Raw genomic sequence first — 16,299 nt, 5'->3', positions numbered from 1 at the left:
GGACACATTAAGCACATAGGATTAGCGGATATGTTCAAAGACCTGCATATGGTTTCATTTACTATGTACTCGGCTCACAACGTGGCCCTGATTTTGTGTACCAGTGCAGTGAAGAGGAAAGTGTTTTTCAGAACATTGCTTTCCTAGCATAGCTTATGGTTAGAGTTGATGGGAATTATAGTTCAACAACTTCTGGGGGACTTCAGGTTCTCCACTCCTGGAGCAATGTAATTCAGAAAACAAGATTGACTTGTCTGTGTGTATTACAGTTTACTTAATTGCAGCCATACAGTAAAATCACAGCCTTGTATGTTAGAAGGAGATAGCCTGGTCTCTGCTGAGGTAATTATAGTGCATTCCCTCGCAGGGTGTTTTTTGGAAGTGACTGCACAGGAAATCCACCACTTATCCGTTACGTAAACACAATCTAGCTCTGCTGTATCTGACTTCTTGGGGCTCTGCAAACAGTAAAATTGTTAACCCATCGCTTGACCTGTACATTTATCTTTTCTTTCCAGACTATGCTGGGCCATGGATGACTAATCCAAGAAATATGGAATGCAAACAGAAAGAGCTAGGGGCAGTGTAAGATGCACAGACATTTCTTAGTAGATAGTGATTGCATAGTAGAGTTCCCCTTGCAAAGCAAAGGATGAAATACTTCCCATAAAAGTCTTTTATGAAGTTCTTAATGTGGGAAAGTTTATTGTTTCCTTTAAGTAGGATGCAAAATGTCCAGGATGGCTTTGTTTTGTTTTAATCCAATTAAATGTGGTGAAGTCTCCAGTCTGGTGCATCCTGCAAACATGGCTAGGGCTTGAAGTACTCACATGACTTTCTTGCAGGCTTTGCTTACTATAGGAAAGCAATTCATCTCTCCCCTTCTGTGGCAATGCGGTAAAGGGGCAGGGCTGGCACCAGCTGTTGACATGGTGAGGTGCCTGCTGGAATGAGGAAGGAGAGTTAGGTGAACTGTAGTAAGCCTTGCAAAGAAATCCACAACAGTTACCAGCATGCACAATTATATGCTAGCCTTGTAGGAAGCTGGTCCAACATTCCTTGGATGAAAATAGGGACATTCTCACTCCCCCCAACTGACCTCCCCAGCCCCGTTTTTTGTTTCCCCTTCCCCCCTCCACAGAGCTTTTCCTATTAGAAGATGGGCGAGTGCCACCAACACTTCACCAACGGGACACAGCACACATATCCTCCATTGTCCTGAGAAAACCCCTTAATCCTGATGCTATGCTATGCTGCGCTGTGCTATGCTATGCTATGGTAGATTTACAAAAAGAAAAACACACCAATAAATAAATTTTAGAAAGGGGCAAGATTAGATACAAACAGACACACAAAGCTTTATCTTAAACAGAAAGACAGTCAGACAGACAGACCCCTTGTATTCTGCTGCCCCTTTCTTCCCACCCAAAGCAGCCCTGTTCTCTGCCTGCCCTTCAGAGCTGGTGTATTACACGGAGCTGGGCCATGGCGGTGGCATCCTCTCCTCCTCCTCGCCCTCTCTCCAGCAGCTGCAATGAGCTGCCCAAGGGAGGAGGCCAGCAGCAGTGGCCATGGAAAGGCAATGGGATGCTCCCTTTGCAGCCACAGCCATCATTGCTGCTAGTCAGGACAAGCACCGGCTAATCCTCCTCCTTGAGCTGGCAAGGGAAATAGGGACATCCCATGATAAAATCAGAAACCAGGACAGCTTTTGTAATTACTGGACTGACCCTGGGAAATCGGGACACTTGGAGGGTATGCCACCACCAATTGGCAGGAACAGTGCTTGGCACAACTGTGACACATTTCTCGGTCAGTTGCAAAGGTCCATGCTGTCCCCACACCCCTGAATACTTGCCATATATGCCCCATTTTGAAAGAAGGCCAGGGGGAGTGGGGAGTGAGTAAGCACCCGGCCTAGCTCTACTGAAGCTCCTTCTGCTTGTCTGTTGCCTAAGGAAAGAGGCAGGTTAGAGGAAAAGCTGCCACAGTAGCCATCATGTGGCCTGAGGGAGATCCACTAGGGACACTTTCCCTGGAGATTCCCCAAACCCACAAGCCAGCATTGTGATGGGGAGATGTGCAAGTTCTCAACTTTCTCATCTCTCTGTTCGTTGCTCACAAAATGGAAAAAAGCTGCTTGTGCACCTGTTTGTTGTAGTTACTTACCAAAAGACTGTTGAATGGAAAATCATTTTGTCTTTAATGCACACTTATTACAATTTAGTAGCAATGCATATACAAAAGCAAATTTGAGCTAGGGAGCTTCAAGGACCCCCCCCCCTTCAGTTTTGCTTGCACGCTTCACTCTTCTGCCGCCTGTGCAATGACAAAAAGCTTACTTTGGGGGGTAGGATACAGGGTTGCTCTTTAGAACGAATTCCTCTCCTTTTCCCTCAAGAATTTGTAATGTGACAAAGATGTAGCGAGACAGGCAGCTTCTTTTTCTGCAGGGTATAAAGGGGATTAAGCTTCAAATTTCTGCTGGGCTTCATGGCGGTTGTGGTTCAGTCTGGCAGGAAAAGATGCTCACAACATCAGTATGCTGGTGGTGCCTTCTTCAGTTTACAGTCATAGGGGAAGGAAAAGACACCTGGTGGTCCTCTCCCATCTTTGAAGAAGGCTCTGTCTGCTCCTCCACCTGGCCTCCGAGGAAACGGAGTCCTTTGCATGCTTCTTGAGGGTTTATGAAAAGTAAAACAGAACACTTCATTGCTTGGGGGCAAGCGAGGGCTGCTCCTACCTCCCCAGGGCTTCAATAAGCACATAAATACTTTGATTTTTAATTTTTAGATCTATTTCTGATTCTTGTCTGTTGGTGTCTGAAAGATGGCTGAAATATAGATTCAGTAAAGGTAAAGGACCCCTGGACGATTACGTCCAGTCAAAGGCGACTATGGGGTTGTGGCGCTCATCTCGCTTTCAGGCCAAGGGACCGGCGTTTGTCCACAGACAGCTTTACGGATCTTGTGGCCAGCATGACCAAACCACTTCTGGCGCAATGGTACACCGTGACAGAAAACAGTGCACATGCAAATGCTGTTTATCTTTCCGCTATAGCAGTGCCTATTTATCTACTTGCACTGGTGTGTTTTCGAACTGCTAGGTTGGCAGGAGCTGGGACACAGCAACGGGAGCTCACTCCGTCACGGGGATTCGAACCACCAACATTCTGATCAGCAAGCCCAAGGGGATCAGTGGTTTAGACCACAGCGCCACCTGCGTCCCATTTCAGCAAGTAGTTTTGCTTGAGCTAGGGAACTTCTCCTATCCTATCTTTCCCTATCTTGATGTGCCCCATCTCCCCAAAATCTGGTTTGGGGGAGTTGGGGGAACTCCAGAGCAGTTTTGGGTGTTGGGGAAGACACAGAGGGAAAGTTCTATTGCATAAGTGGAAGCCCTTGCATAAATGGGACAACTTCATTGGATAAAACCATCAGACTCATCGTGCTGTTTGTGGAATGGTTTATGGTAGACCATTATTGATTACATTACGTCTTAGCTTTATCATGTACAGTGGTACCTTGGTACTAGAACGGCTTGGCTCCCGAACAAATCGGCTCCCGAATGCCACAAACCTGGAAGTGAGTGTTCCGGTTTGCAGACCTTTTTCAGAAGCTAAATGTCCGTGACTTCCGATTGAGTGCAGGAAGCTCCTGCAGCCAATTGGAAGCTGCATCTTGGTTTTCGAACGGTTTTGGGAGTCCAACAGATTCCTGGAATAGATTAAATTCGAGAACCACTTTATGACATTTAGCACATCTTTATATCTCAGTCTTCTGTCATTTCAAATTATTTTAAAATACAAATTAAATCTATGTATAAAAACCATTTTGATTAGCAGTCATTTAATCCTTGATCAGCATCTGTGTGTGCCTTCATCACTGCATTTTTGCAGCTTAAGTATAGCCTCATGTTTTGTGTCTGGATGTCACATGGTTAAGTATGTATTTTTCTGGCACAGCATATCTCAGGGCTAAGGAGCAAACGCAGATAAATTAGTGTCATTTTGCCTGTCATTTTTCATGTTAGGTTTGCTGATTTTTTAGTATGCCGTTTTCTGTGATGCAATCAATTTGAAGCATAAGCACTTTGGAAAGATTTTAATCTTAGGCAAGCAAATTTTTAAAAAACTCACCCACCTTAGCATGTGTCAATAATTTTGACAAAAAATAAATTTCTTAGTACTTGCAAAGATGCTTCACGGTTCACAAATGCCAAACTGCTGTAACCATGTCAGACTGCCAGAATCAGAACTGCTGGCCCAACCATTAGGTAGAGTGGGGCAGCTGCCTAGTGCAGCTGGGTTTGGTTGTCATGAATGGGAAGCAAAGGGTTGTCTATTATTGTTGTTACTGTTATTGCTACTCTTACATTTTTGTGAAGCAGTTATTAGAGTTTCTGTCCTGCCTTGAGATTGGGACAGAATTTGCTCTCGCGCCTTACGCAGCAGAATGTATTGGATCAGTCCTGATTATATAAAGGTACTTAAAATATTTAGCACATGCTCGTATGCTTTGGTAATTTATCCATTTGGAGTCTATGTGAACTGCAGACTTGCCTTCTGTAAAATAATTCATGGTGCTGCCTCACTTTTAATTTATATAATCCAGGCACATCCAACAGGTAGATCGTGATCTACCGATAGATCACTGGACATCTGTGGTAGATCACCAGTAGATCACTGGCTCCCCTCAAAGAAGCCCAACAACTTTGGCTCCTCTAAAAAAAAGCTCAACTTTTTTCCCCTGCACTTCCAGGTTTTAAATCTGCGAGTAGATCGCAGTCTCTTGGGAGTTGTCCACCCATGTTGCATTAGGGTAGAGAAGGGAGGTTTTTAGCATATTTAAAGCCAGCTGCTGCTCTGATTTGTAATAGGGCTTATTACAAATGATTTTGACATCTTAAAAAAAATGAAACCATTCAGTTTTCTTCTTTAAAAAAATGTTAAAGTCCTTGTATAAGTACTTACTTTCAGGCTGGTTAGTACATATTTGATAGTCTTAGTTCAAATGCACAATCTCTCCTTTTAGCCTGAGATTTTGTTTTGGTTATTTATAGTAGCTTTTATTTGAGAATGAGAAAAATACCCACTTCTTATTTTTTCTTCAAGAAGCACATATCTCCTTCCAGATGCCTGCATCTCTTTTGAGACAAAAGGGTATGTTAAGTTCCATCTATAAACAGAATCTGCTAATTAAGAGTTATTACTTAGGAGATTGGTACAGACCTTTCAGAATTAGATGTGTGTTCCTCTCAGATATCCATTAGCCGCTAATAAGATAATGCAGATGGACCATTCAGTTTCCTGTTTCCTTCTATTGTACCTTTTGAGCCATATATGGACCAATGGGATGGGCTGAACAATAACTGGATGTCCTTCTGCTCCCTTAACAGCCCTCAAAGAATGTTTGTTATTAGATTGCTCTTTCTGTTTAGTTTCATTGAGCTATGCTAATAAAGGAAACATAACACTCTGAAGGACAATATCCAACCCCCGTTCCTTTTTTTACCCTTTCTCACCATAATTAGCTGATCCAGTTACTTCATTTTGAACAATAAAAACAGTATGCAATCTCACAGAATCAAATATGATTTGTGGAGAAACTAATAACATAATTTCTTCATCACATGGAACATTAAATGCAACATAAATATTGTTTGGTTTATTGTTTATCCACAAAAGGCACATCTGTTTCAATAAAGTTGATTGTGAACTATCATAACCATGGTTGTTGGGGATAAATTGTGGCCACTGGAGAAAAAGTGATAAGCTCTACACCCAGAATGGGGAAGCTTTTTTACCTTCAGGATCTGTCTTGTGGACCAAATTTGACAGGAGAGCAGGGGCACCCATTTGTCAAAATCCCTTGCACTCTGTTCTCTGAAGCTTAAAATGGAAGCAGGAGGAGACTTGCAAAACCTTTCCCAAGTCTTCCTGCGTTTCCCTTTTAAGTCTTCAAGTTTGGGGACTTAAAGGTGGAGGGTGGATGGACTGTCAAGGCATTGCGAGTCTCCCCCCATTCCCTTTGAGTCTTCAATTTTGAAGACTTAAAAGGGATGTGGGAGGAGACTTGCAAAGCCTTTTCTGAGTCTCCCTACGCTTCTCTTTTAAAACTTAAAAGGGACTTAAAGGAGGAGGGGGAAGACTTGCCCCCGCTCTCCCATCTGAGCAAGCAGCACTGGAGGCGCCTTAAAGCATTTCAAAAAGCCTCTTTGAAGTGATTCTCTTGCATGTGAGCTGCTTCAAATAGCACTTTTGCACAGGGATGGAGATGATGAATGGATTAAATCCTGCTGCCTTGGCTATGTGGTCTTATTCCCTACTGGGAACAGGATCACACAGCCAATCCAAGATTAAACACTGCCCTCTTGTCCATCAGCTGACATCTCCAGCGCCGTCAGCTGATGGGCTAGTTTGGGGAAAATGGCCCTCTGGTGGCCCCAGGTTGGTCTATGGGTCAGAGGTTCCCCATCCCTGCTCTACATTATCTTTCTTTCATGGTATCTGAAGAGGTGTGCATGCACACAAAAGCTCATACCAGTAACAAACTTAGTTGGTTTCTAAGGTGGAAGGAATTTTTAAATATTGTCTTTCTAGTTAGGGCTTCTTACTCGTGTGAGAACAGTCCTGCAAGGGGTGGTTCATTACCATTCTCCTATTTATAGCCTTCTGTGTCTTTGAGTGCAAAGATCTGAAATGTAGAGACTATTTTTGAGTACCAGGTAGCAAGGGCAATAGTCCAGTTAACCCACAGGATACCAACTAGGAATGCAATGTCTTCTGCAGTAACTGACTTGCGCCAGTTGACACAGGACCAACCTTCTGCAGAAGCCCAAGCTGTATTCAAGTCTCATTTCCCTCACAGACTCCATACCCTCTTTTCCTTTCACTGTCTGTACTTACTTTCCATTGAATCAGCCTCTTGCAGTGAGACACTGCATCGGAGAGAATGGGAATGAGGGAAGAGATCACCAGCTTCAGAACACAGTAGAAATATTTACCAGGTGAAATAGTGTATTGTATGCCCTTTGTCTATGTTTCCCTAGTTTTATGGAAATACTGAAGAAGAGTACTAATATTTTGCTGCTTTCTTGTTGGCGAAAAATATATACAAGTCACTAGTGGCGGCGTCCCCCCTTTTGCTTTTGGGTTTTTATTTCGTTGTTGTTTCTCCGTTACTACACTTTTTTTTATAAATTATGCATAAAATCTCCTGGAAAATAACATTACATTCAGAACCATCTTTGGTGCAGTGGTGTGGAAAAGAACAGCTCATTTGCTGCTGCTCAAGGAGTTTATTAATTTAATTTATAGTCATTTGCTGCCATCTATGCTGCTCGTCTTTATTTTCAGAGGTATCTGTGTAGGCACGGTATCATTTAAATTTAGCCCACATCCACCTACAATTCCCCCAAATTGGAATCTGTATCTCCCCAGGATCATAGCAATACTGATGGAAGGGAACATTAGGCCGTTCCCCTTGCTCCAGAGAAGTGGGCTGTATACTTAACTTTATGGCAGACACTTAGCCATGCCTGTCATTTTAAACCTCCAGAGAAATAGACCTCACAGCTTCCATGAGTAATTTATGATCTTGAGCAATTGTTCTTACGCCGCTATTACAATCCTTGTAAAAAGCCCCATTTAATTCAATATAATGTTCTTTGGCGGAAGTGTGCTTACAACTGTAGGAAGTTTATTCAGTTACGCAATCCACTTTTTATGTCCCCAAAGAGTAATCATCGCCTCTTGACCTAAATGAGATGTCACTTGCGACTTTGTCTTTTGACAGTGCTGAAGTAAGTCTAGTCCGAAACAACCCTTGAGAAGAACAAATAGAGCATCATGCCAAACTGGACCAAAAAGCAGCAGATGTTAATAAGTAACCCAGGATCTATTAGTCATCAGAGTCTAGCAAGGTTGTAAAAGTGCTGACTCGGTGCTTGGATCTGGTTATAATAGGTTGGATGAGGGCCAATAAGCTTAAACCAATTTCACTAACGTGAAGGTCCAATGGGTAGGATGGATGTCTGGTTGAGGGAGATGGTGTGGAGGCGTATAGAGAGAGGAGCTGTTCAGTCTTTCCCATAACTTGGGGCCAGTCAGGTCTTTGTCCCAAGGTTTCTGCATCATTATGGCATTCTGGATACTTTACTGTTCCAGCCCAAACACAACGATTCATGTCTTCAGAGATGCAAGTCTTCTTAAAACTGATCTGGTTTACCTTTTTTTTTTACCTTGTAGAGCAGGCTGAAGGATTGACTTGTTGGGTGGAGCAAGCCTCTTTTGAAATTTGAACCACTCAGACTCCGGAGATACTTGTGTCACCAGGTGAGAGGGGAAGACATTTGCTACTTAATTACTTTTTAAAAAGATATAATTGGTTTTTCAATGATATGCATACTGTATAAAGTCACAAAATTGAAACTTAATGGAACAAGACATACAGAAACGAACAACCCTCTCCTCTATGCCAGAACCCTGGTAAGTAATCTTATGTATAGTCACAGTTGCCTCTTTCATTCTCACTTCCTTACTTATCACAGAATAAAATGATGTCTTAATTCTGAATTGAAGAGGTAGGCCTCTTCATTCTGCACCTAGAAAACAGAGCTACAAGTCATTCTGCGAATGTTGCACTCCAGCATTTGTGATTAGTGTGGAAAGAGTTACGGAGAAGAGCTTGTATATTTGGTAGAAACTGCTTGCTCCCAAAGTCAGCACCAGGTTTGAGGTGACCCTAAGAATGGTGACCCCTGGGACCACACAGTCCCCTATTCCAGTAAGCTTACGAGATGCAATAAGCAGGAGTCCTTTCTTTTATATTTTTACTTGGGTGGTAGCTGACTGCCACCTTCTTTTCCCCAGAATGAATCTGGGCTTTGACGTAGCAGAATCCAGAGGCATTCTGGGGTGATGAAAATGGTGGGCAGCTGCAGCCATTGCCCTAGTAAAACGTTAAAAAGAAACAAAAGGGAATGTTGGTGTCTGGTGTCATTCGCATTGGCCTTCCTGGGACCTGGCATCTGCCCATCCATGCTAGGTCCTGAATCTAAGCCTTCTTGCACTTTCCATTTTCGAGACTGTAAGGGGAGGGGGTCCAGAAACATTCTCTTTAGTGTGGTTTTCTTCCACTTTAAGACTTGATTGTGTATCCAATACTAACAAAGGGTAAGTACAAAAGTCTACTCATAGTCTGATTTCCATTTCCCTCATTCCACATAGCACAGAAGTTGGAAGCATTCGCATGCTGACTGCTGAACTTCAGCAACTGCTGGGGCAGACTGCTGTTAATCATGCCATGTTAGCGCTTGCTTTCAAGAGGGGTCCTCCAATTAGTTGTAAATTTGAGAAGCCTTTTTTGAATTATATCTTAACACAGGTAAGAATTTGAGATCATCTCTTTTGATCTCTTATTTGTGCTTTGATAGCACAAGTTTAAAACATGCTACCTTGGTGCTTTGTACTGAATGTGGAGAAAAGGAAAAAGAGACAATATTTTTAAAATTCAGATGTGCAGGAGGTGCTGCCTGCATAGATCATAACCCAGGGACATTTCTCCTCCCTCTGAAGTAGCTGAAAAAGCCACTGGCTATGCACATTTTGATAATTTGTGCTTAGCTCTGCATGTTTGTGGCTAACAGAAATGCAGTTGGAAATATGATTGTTTCACAAGCAGCATTTTTTATTTATTTCAGGATTTCTTGATCATTCAGAATAGGCGACATTGATGTAAATTTCATTGATTAAATGCCACAAGCCACATTTCTTACTCTGGCAGCTGCACTGAATGTAGAAATGACTTTGTTTGGTATTCTATCTTTCCACCACATACCTGCTTCACTTTTTTGGTACGAAGGTGTGGTGAAATTATGGTTAGAGCATGGCCTTCTCCTATGCCAAGTTAGCAAGGATCATTTCATTTCTATTATCAAGTGAAATTGCTTTATATGTAGATTTCCCCCACTCTCTTCATTTGTTTTGAATGTGTGTAGGTTGTCATCTCAGTCTCATTGATTTAATGAGGCTACCAATCAACATTTTAAAATGTTAAGTCTCCTACTACTCTAGTTGCCAGGAAGATCCATCAATAGTTTTCCCATCTGCTCCTCAAAGGTAGACAACAAGCATCTTTTTAGAATTCTGTTGTTTAGCTGGACCTCTCCGGCCTTGTTTTAGTGAACAGGCTCAATTCCACGTGTTTTCACTGACCAGCTGCTAGGACTGCAGACCCTCCAATTGTCCCTATCGTCCAGGGACAATCCTGGATTTACAGAAGCTGTTCTGGTTTCTGATTTGATCCCAGAATGTCCTGCTTTTCCTTGTTGTTGTTTAGTTGTTTAGATGTGTCCGACTCTTCATGGCCCCGTGGACCAGACCATGCCAGGCACTCCTGTCTTCCACTGCCTCCCGCAGCTTGGTCAAACTCATACTGGTAGCGTCGAGAACACCGTTCAACCATCTCGTCCTCTGTCTTCCCCTTCTCCTTGTGCCCTCCATCTTTCCCAACATCAGGGTCTTTTCCAGGGAGTCTTCTCTTCTCATGAGGTGGCCAAAGTACTGGAGCCTCAGCTTCAGGATCTGTCCTTCCAGTGAGCACTCAGGGATGATTTCCTTCAGAATGGATCGGTTTGATCTTCTTGCAGTCCACGGGACTCTCAAGAGTCTCCTCCAGCACCATAATTCAAAAGCTTTTCCTTAGGACGTCTCTATTTTCATTGGAGAAATGTTGGAGGGTATGGTTATGTGATACCACCCCCACCGAGTGAAGGAGATAAGTAACTATACAACCTTTAGAAGACATCTGAAGGCAGCCCTGCATGGGGAAGTTAAATTAAACAAAACAAAACAAAACAAAACAAAACAACGTTTTCATATATGTTGGAATCTGCCCAGAGTGGCTGGGGCAACCCAGTCAATTAGGCAAGGTATAAATAATAAATTTATTCTTATTCTTGTGGAATAGGGCATCCCTATTTTCATTGGGTATGAAACTATTTAATATGCATCCTAGGTAATATCAAACAGTTTCATACCTGAATTTCAAGTTCTTCAGGTAGCGGGTGCTGCTGATTTAATCCTGCACCTAATCTTTGGTTTGCGTTTCCTTCCGATTCCTTTTGGCACCTGGCCTGCTTGTCTTCCTAGAACTGTGCCTGCTTACCTGGCTGATCAACTTGGTTAACCTGCCTATCTTTGCTGTCACATTGCTTGCTGTTTGGAAGTCCGGCTTGCAAGTCTGCTGAAGTCCCTGGGATCTCACCACACATTCTTCCCCAGTGTGTGGACAATGGGGAGGCAAGGCTAGTGAAGACCCAACACTGAGGCAAGGCCTCTCGCTCTCTCTTCCCCTCCCATTAGCATTAATTGTATGAGCAAGTAACAACTGAATAGGGCTAGTGAGCTTCCTTGAGCATCTGTTGGGCCTCCATTAATCCTAAAGATACGCCTGCATCATTACATGATTACTGGGCTCTAGAATCTGTAGAAGATAATTGTATACTTCAGCTGTATCTATAAATGTGAAGAGCTCCACAGACAGCATTACTGGACTTAATGCGGCTAATAACCTTTGGTACTTTTCCCGACTGAGGAACACTCTGCATCTATGTAACTTGGCAGGCAGGGAGGCAGATTCACATTAATTTGTTATTACTGCTCATTTGAGTTCCTGTTGCTATCTAATCTATTTCTCATTTCCAGGGTGGTCCTTGCTGATGCTTTAGAGAGGGGACAAATTGACAATCTTAGGAGAAAAAATTAGGTTTCGATCCTAGCAGGCCCCTCTTTTTAAGCACCATAGATTAAAAACACACACAGTACATTCATCGCACTTCAGTTTGATGAAAAGGAAAAGCGAAACAAAATACAGAATTTTTACATTTGGATGTTTGGCCATCATCACCTAATTTCTCATTTGGTTTTATTGTTGCAGAGCTGATTTGCTGCTGTTTTTGTTTCACTGAAACGTCTATCCCTGTGAATATTTCAGCTAGACCTCATCTGCAACATACATTTAAAGTGATATCATAACTCTTTTAACTAGCATGGCTTCCCCTAATATTGGGAGTTATAGTTCGTTAAAGGTGCTGAGAGTTGTTAGGAAACCCCTGCTCCCCTCATAAAGCTACAATTATCAGAAATCCCTGGGAAGAGGGATTGGCTGTCAAATGACTCTAAGAATTGGTTCATAGCTTTCATGTTTGAAATAATATCCCAAGTGGGGTGTGATCAGTGCCTTATGTTATCGTATGCTCTTTGTGCTGATGTTCAGAGATGAGTGTCATTGCTTATGTAGTCAAAATGGCACCAGTGGGGAGGCATCAGCAGACTCAGGGGAACCCCAAGATTTGCAAGATAGTTTTGGTCTATCATTAGTCAAGCAAACCCTACAGGGTTTTTATAATTTATTTATTGACTCAGAAGCAGACCAAGGAGGAATGACCATGCTCAGAGGCCATGGAATGCTACCTGACTGTTGTGGGTATAAGAACAAAAAAACAGGGAGCGGAAACAGAATGAAGTATCAGTGGTAATAGTGGTTGTTGATGATACAACTAACAACGACAACAACAACGTTATTATTTCTACCCCGCCCATCTGGCTGGGTTTCCCCAGCCACTCTGGTTGGCTCCCAACAGAATATTAAAAATCCAATAAAACACCAAACAAAAGCTTCCCTAAACAGGGCTGCCTTCAGGTGTCTTCTAAAAGTCAGGAAGTTGTTTATTTTCTTGACATCTGAGGGGAGGGCGTTCCACAGGGAGGGTGCCACTGCCAAGAAGGCTCTCTGCCTGGTTCCCTGTAACTTGGCTTCTTGCAGCGAGGGAACCTCCAGGAGGCCCTCGGAGCTGGACCTCTGTGTCCGGGCAGAACGATGGGCGTGGAGACCCTCCTTCAGGTGTACTGGGCTGAGGCCAGTGTATGTGTGACCTCTGTGGGGTAGGATCTGTCTTTTATTTGTGCAGATTTTTTCTTTTAGGTTTACATTGGTCCCATCATGCCAAGAGGAAAATATGACATAGTGGTGTTTTAGTGTGGCGTCTTTTTGGTAGAAATCTCAATACTTTTGAGGGGAGAATTCTAGAGGGGACTCCAACAGCCTAAGGAGAACTGGATGTGCTCAGCGCTCATGAAACGCTGAGCGACTTGAGTAACATTTTACACATCTCAGTTCATAGAATTATGAAATCACCTGTGTGGAGAATGTTTTTTCTCCTTCCCTTTCACTCAAGGGTCTGCTGGATCCTGGCCTAATTCAGCAGCTCATGGAAACGGATTAATCAAGAGATTAATTTGCAAAGTTGCTAGGCTTTCCTATTTATTTCTGGTTGTTTCCTCCTTCCTCTTGCTGCAGGATACTTCAGCAACCACCTGTAGAGTGAAACTTCCACTCCAGGAAGAAGAAAAAGGGTGTGATACAGGAACTGAACAGTCTCCTATATGTGATCACATACATTTTTTCCCCCCAAAAAAGAAGCTCGAGAGAGATTTGCCATCACAGCAGGAATGTACCAGGAAGATGACTGGAAGAATGGAGCAGTGAGGAAAAAACGAGAATCATCTGATGAGTTACTTTCTCATGCTGCATCGCCGGACTTGATACCCTCCTTCCTTTCTTCTGCGGAGTAATGGTCCTGAGCATTCCACTGTTTTGAGGCATCACCATGTCTACCAGCAGCCGTACGTGTCCTGTACCAACAGTCAATGGACATATGACTCATTACCCAGCTCCGCCGTACCCATTACTTTTCCCTCCTGTCATTGGTGGACTCTCCCTTTCGACTCTGCATGGCATTCAAGGCAACCCGCCAACCAGCGGCTGCAGCACCCCATCACCAGCAAGTAAGTTCTGATTCTTCTTTCATGCTTTCTGCATTGAAGGTCATGCAAGTTGGCTTGTTGTTAATCTTATTTTTTTAAAAAAAACAATTTACAGAAAGCAGCCATGTGTATCTGTTTGAAATTTTATGTTTCATTTCTCAAAACTCGTGCAGTAGATGCTTTGGCCTAGGAATCCATCAAAAAGCAAAACAATAGGGTATGTTGTTCTGTAGGTGTGAAGATGTCTGCTTATTCAGATAACCCTTGCTTAGCCTGCAGATTTATTCTGATATATTTATTACTTTTCTGCTTGTTGGCCTTCCATGATAGCTTGAAGTCCTTCTTATTTCCAAAACCACTTTGAAGCTGTGTTTTTTTTTTAATTGCTCGCCAATCATAATCATATGATGCCCTTCTGAATTTTTTACGTTGCATTTTTATGACGTTCGGTGCCTCTGCAGCTGCTTTGAAATTGTTATTGCCAGCTTTGGTTGTTGTTGTTTTTCTTGTTCCTTTAATATATTGCTGTTTTTATTTGTGCTGTTTTTTCCTTTTTGTTTTTACTATTTCTGTAAGCCACCTGGAAACCATGAGGAAAGACGGGCTACAACTATTTAAAAATAAATAAATAATATGAACCTCACAACAAACCTGTGAGGCAAAGTAAACTGAAGGATACTGACTGGTCTAAATACACTGAATGAAGTTCATGGATGAATGGAGATTCAAACTGGGATCTCCTGGTCCTAGTCTAACATTCCCAACCACATTGGGCACAAAGCATCCAGTCCAGTAGTCCTAGTAGCATTAATTCTGTAAAAGTTAATTAATGCTGCTTTTCAAAAGAATGATGCCCCGTTTCCAGTAAATATATATAATCCAGTAGACCGAGACAGCACAGTATCATGACATTTTATATTGCTTGAAAGGAGGTTCCCTACTAGCTAGTTTTGGAGGGGGTGGGCTTAAAGAAGAAGCTCTTACAAGGGCACCAGTGTTGTGCCCTACAAATGTTGCTGAACTGTTAACTCCCACCATTCCTGAACATCAGCCATGCTAGCTGGGCCTAATGTGAGGTGTAGTTCAACAACAGTGGGATGGCACCAAATTACCTACCGCATAACGATATGCAGCAGTCCTTTGTTTAGGCTTTGAGCAGCTCTGCCTGAAAAGCCACATCTTTGTTTATTAGTAAAAGTGACTCCAAGGCACTAGGATCTGAGCCTATATCCTTTTGTTAATCCTGAAGCAGTTTTGCTGGTAGAAATGATTTAGGGGAACAGGTTCTCCCCTTCCCCTCCTTCATTGCCTTGGCAAGTGCCAGGAAGAAAAAGAAAGGCAGTGTGGCTCTGTCAGAGAGCACCTGCTTTGCATTCAGAAGGTCCCGGGTTCCCTGGCATCTTCAGGTAGGGCTGAGTCTGAAATCCTGGAAAGCTACTGCCAGTTGGTGTTTACAATACTGAGCGGGATGATAAGGCAGCCTGCTGTGTTCCTAAATAACCAGATCAGAGGATTAGCATCAGTGAGTTTGAATGGGTTGTATGGTTGTCTGCATTACTTGTGACCTTGTTATTCCTTGCCCCATGATGTATTATCTTTAGCAAAAGGTTATCAGTGGGCTTTGGTCTTAAGAAGGCTGACATGGTCCCACCATGATTTCTCCATGGTTATCTTAGACCATGATTTCTACACAAGCAGATACACCAGGCGTAGGCAAACTCGGCCCTCCAGATGTTGGGACTACAACTCCCACCATCCCTGACCACTGGTCTTGTTAGCTAGGGATGATGGGAGTTGTAGTCCCAAAACATCTGGAGGGCCGAGTTTGCCTATGCCTGAGATATACAGTCGATTGTGGGAGTACGTTCATGTTACTAGTTTGTTCTCTTAATTAATTTCTATAAATTTATATGCCTGCTGTATAAGTTCAGAGTGAAGCTTCCTCTTTTTCTGATGCAATGTCTGGCTATAGAAGGGGCAGCCTGCTGATATCTCAGCCCATTGATCATTCGGACAAATAATAGAAGCCTTATCACAAGTCACCTCCAAGCGCTTTTGAGTAGATTAATTTTAGAAGCATAAGTGGCCTACAGAAACAGATCTGTGGTGGAGATTTAGTTCCACCGATTATACTAATGGGTTTGACTTCTTAACCTCAACCTTTATGACTTAACTTCTGTTTTTATCTCACGTTAACATTAGAAAAATACTTAATAATTATGAGGTTGGTCAAAATGTTATAAAGGTCGATAGGAGGAAAAATATTACCTTTTCATAAAGGTGAGCTATCAATTAATGTTAAAGTAATAAAAGAAACACAGTGGTCAGGTTGAACATTAGTATTCCAGAATGATTAGTTGGCCAAGAAGAGCACTAACCAAGCAAAGGCTGGTATCTATCAACCTCCTGATTTATTCAATAGTATGCATGATGGGACACTGTTCTTCTTTTGGAATAAATCTCTTTCTTAC

The 16,299-nt window shown here is 42.7% G+C and overlaps 1 protein-coding gene across 6 annotated transcripts in view; it reads left to right on the top strand.

Moving 5' to 3' along the window:
* RARB (retinoic acid receptor beta) overlaps positions 1-16,299 on the top strand; it is a 353,150-nt gene that overhangs the window by 119,241 nt on the left and 217,610 nt on the right. For all 6 annotated transcript variants that reach the window (XM_081883362.1, XM_081883363.1, XM_081883360.1 and 3 more), the window contains 2 exons: positions 8,249-8,335; positions 13,362-13,849. In XM_081883362.1, coding sequence (XP_081739488.1) covers positions 13,672-13,849 — 178 coding nt within the window. In that variant the 5' untranslated portion in view covers positions 8,249-8,335; positions 13,362-13,671. The remainder of the gene's footprint in view (positions 1-8,248; positions 8,336-13,361; positions 13,850-16,299) is intronic.

The sequence above is a fragment of the Podarcis melisellensis genome (assembly GCF_964234715.1).
Source record: "Podarcis melisellensis genome assembly, chromosome: 12".
NCBI lineage: Eukaryota > Metazoa > Chordata > Lepidosauria > Squamata > Lacertidae > Podarcis > Podarcis melisellensis.
The sequence above is the reverse complement of the archived record's forward strand: the minus strand, read 5'-3'. Positions and strand labels throughout refer to the sequence as shown.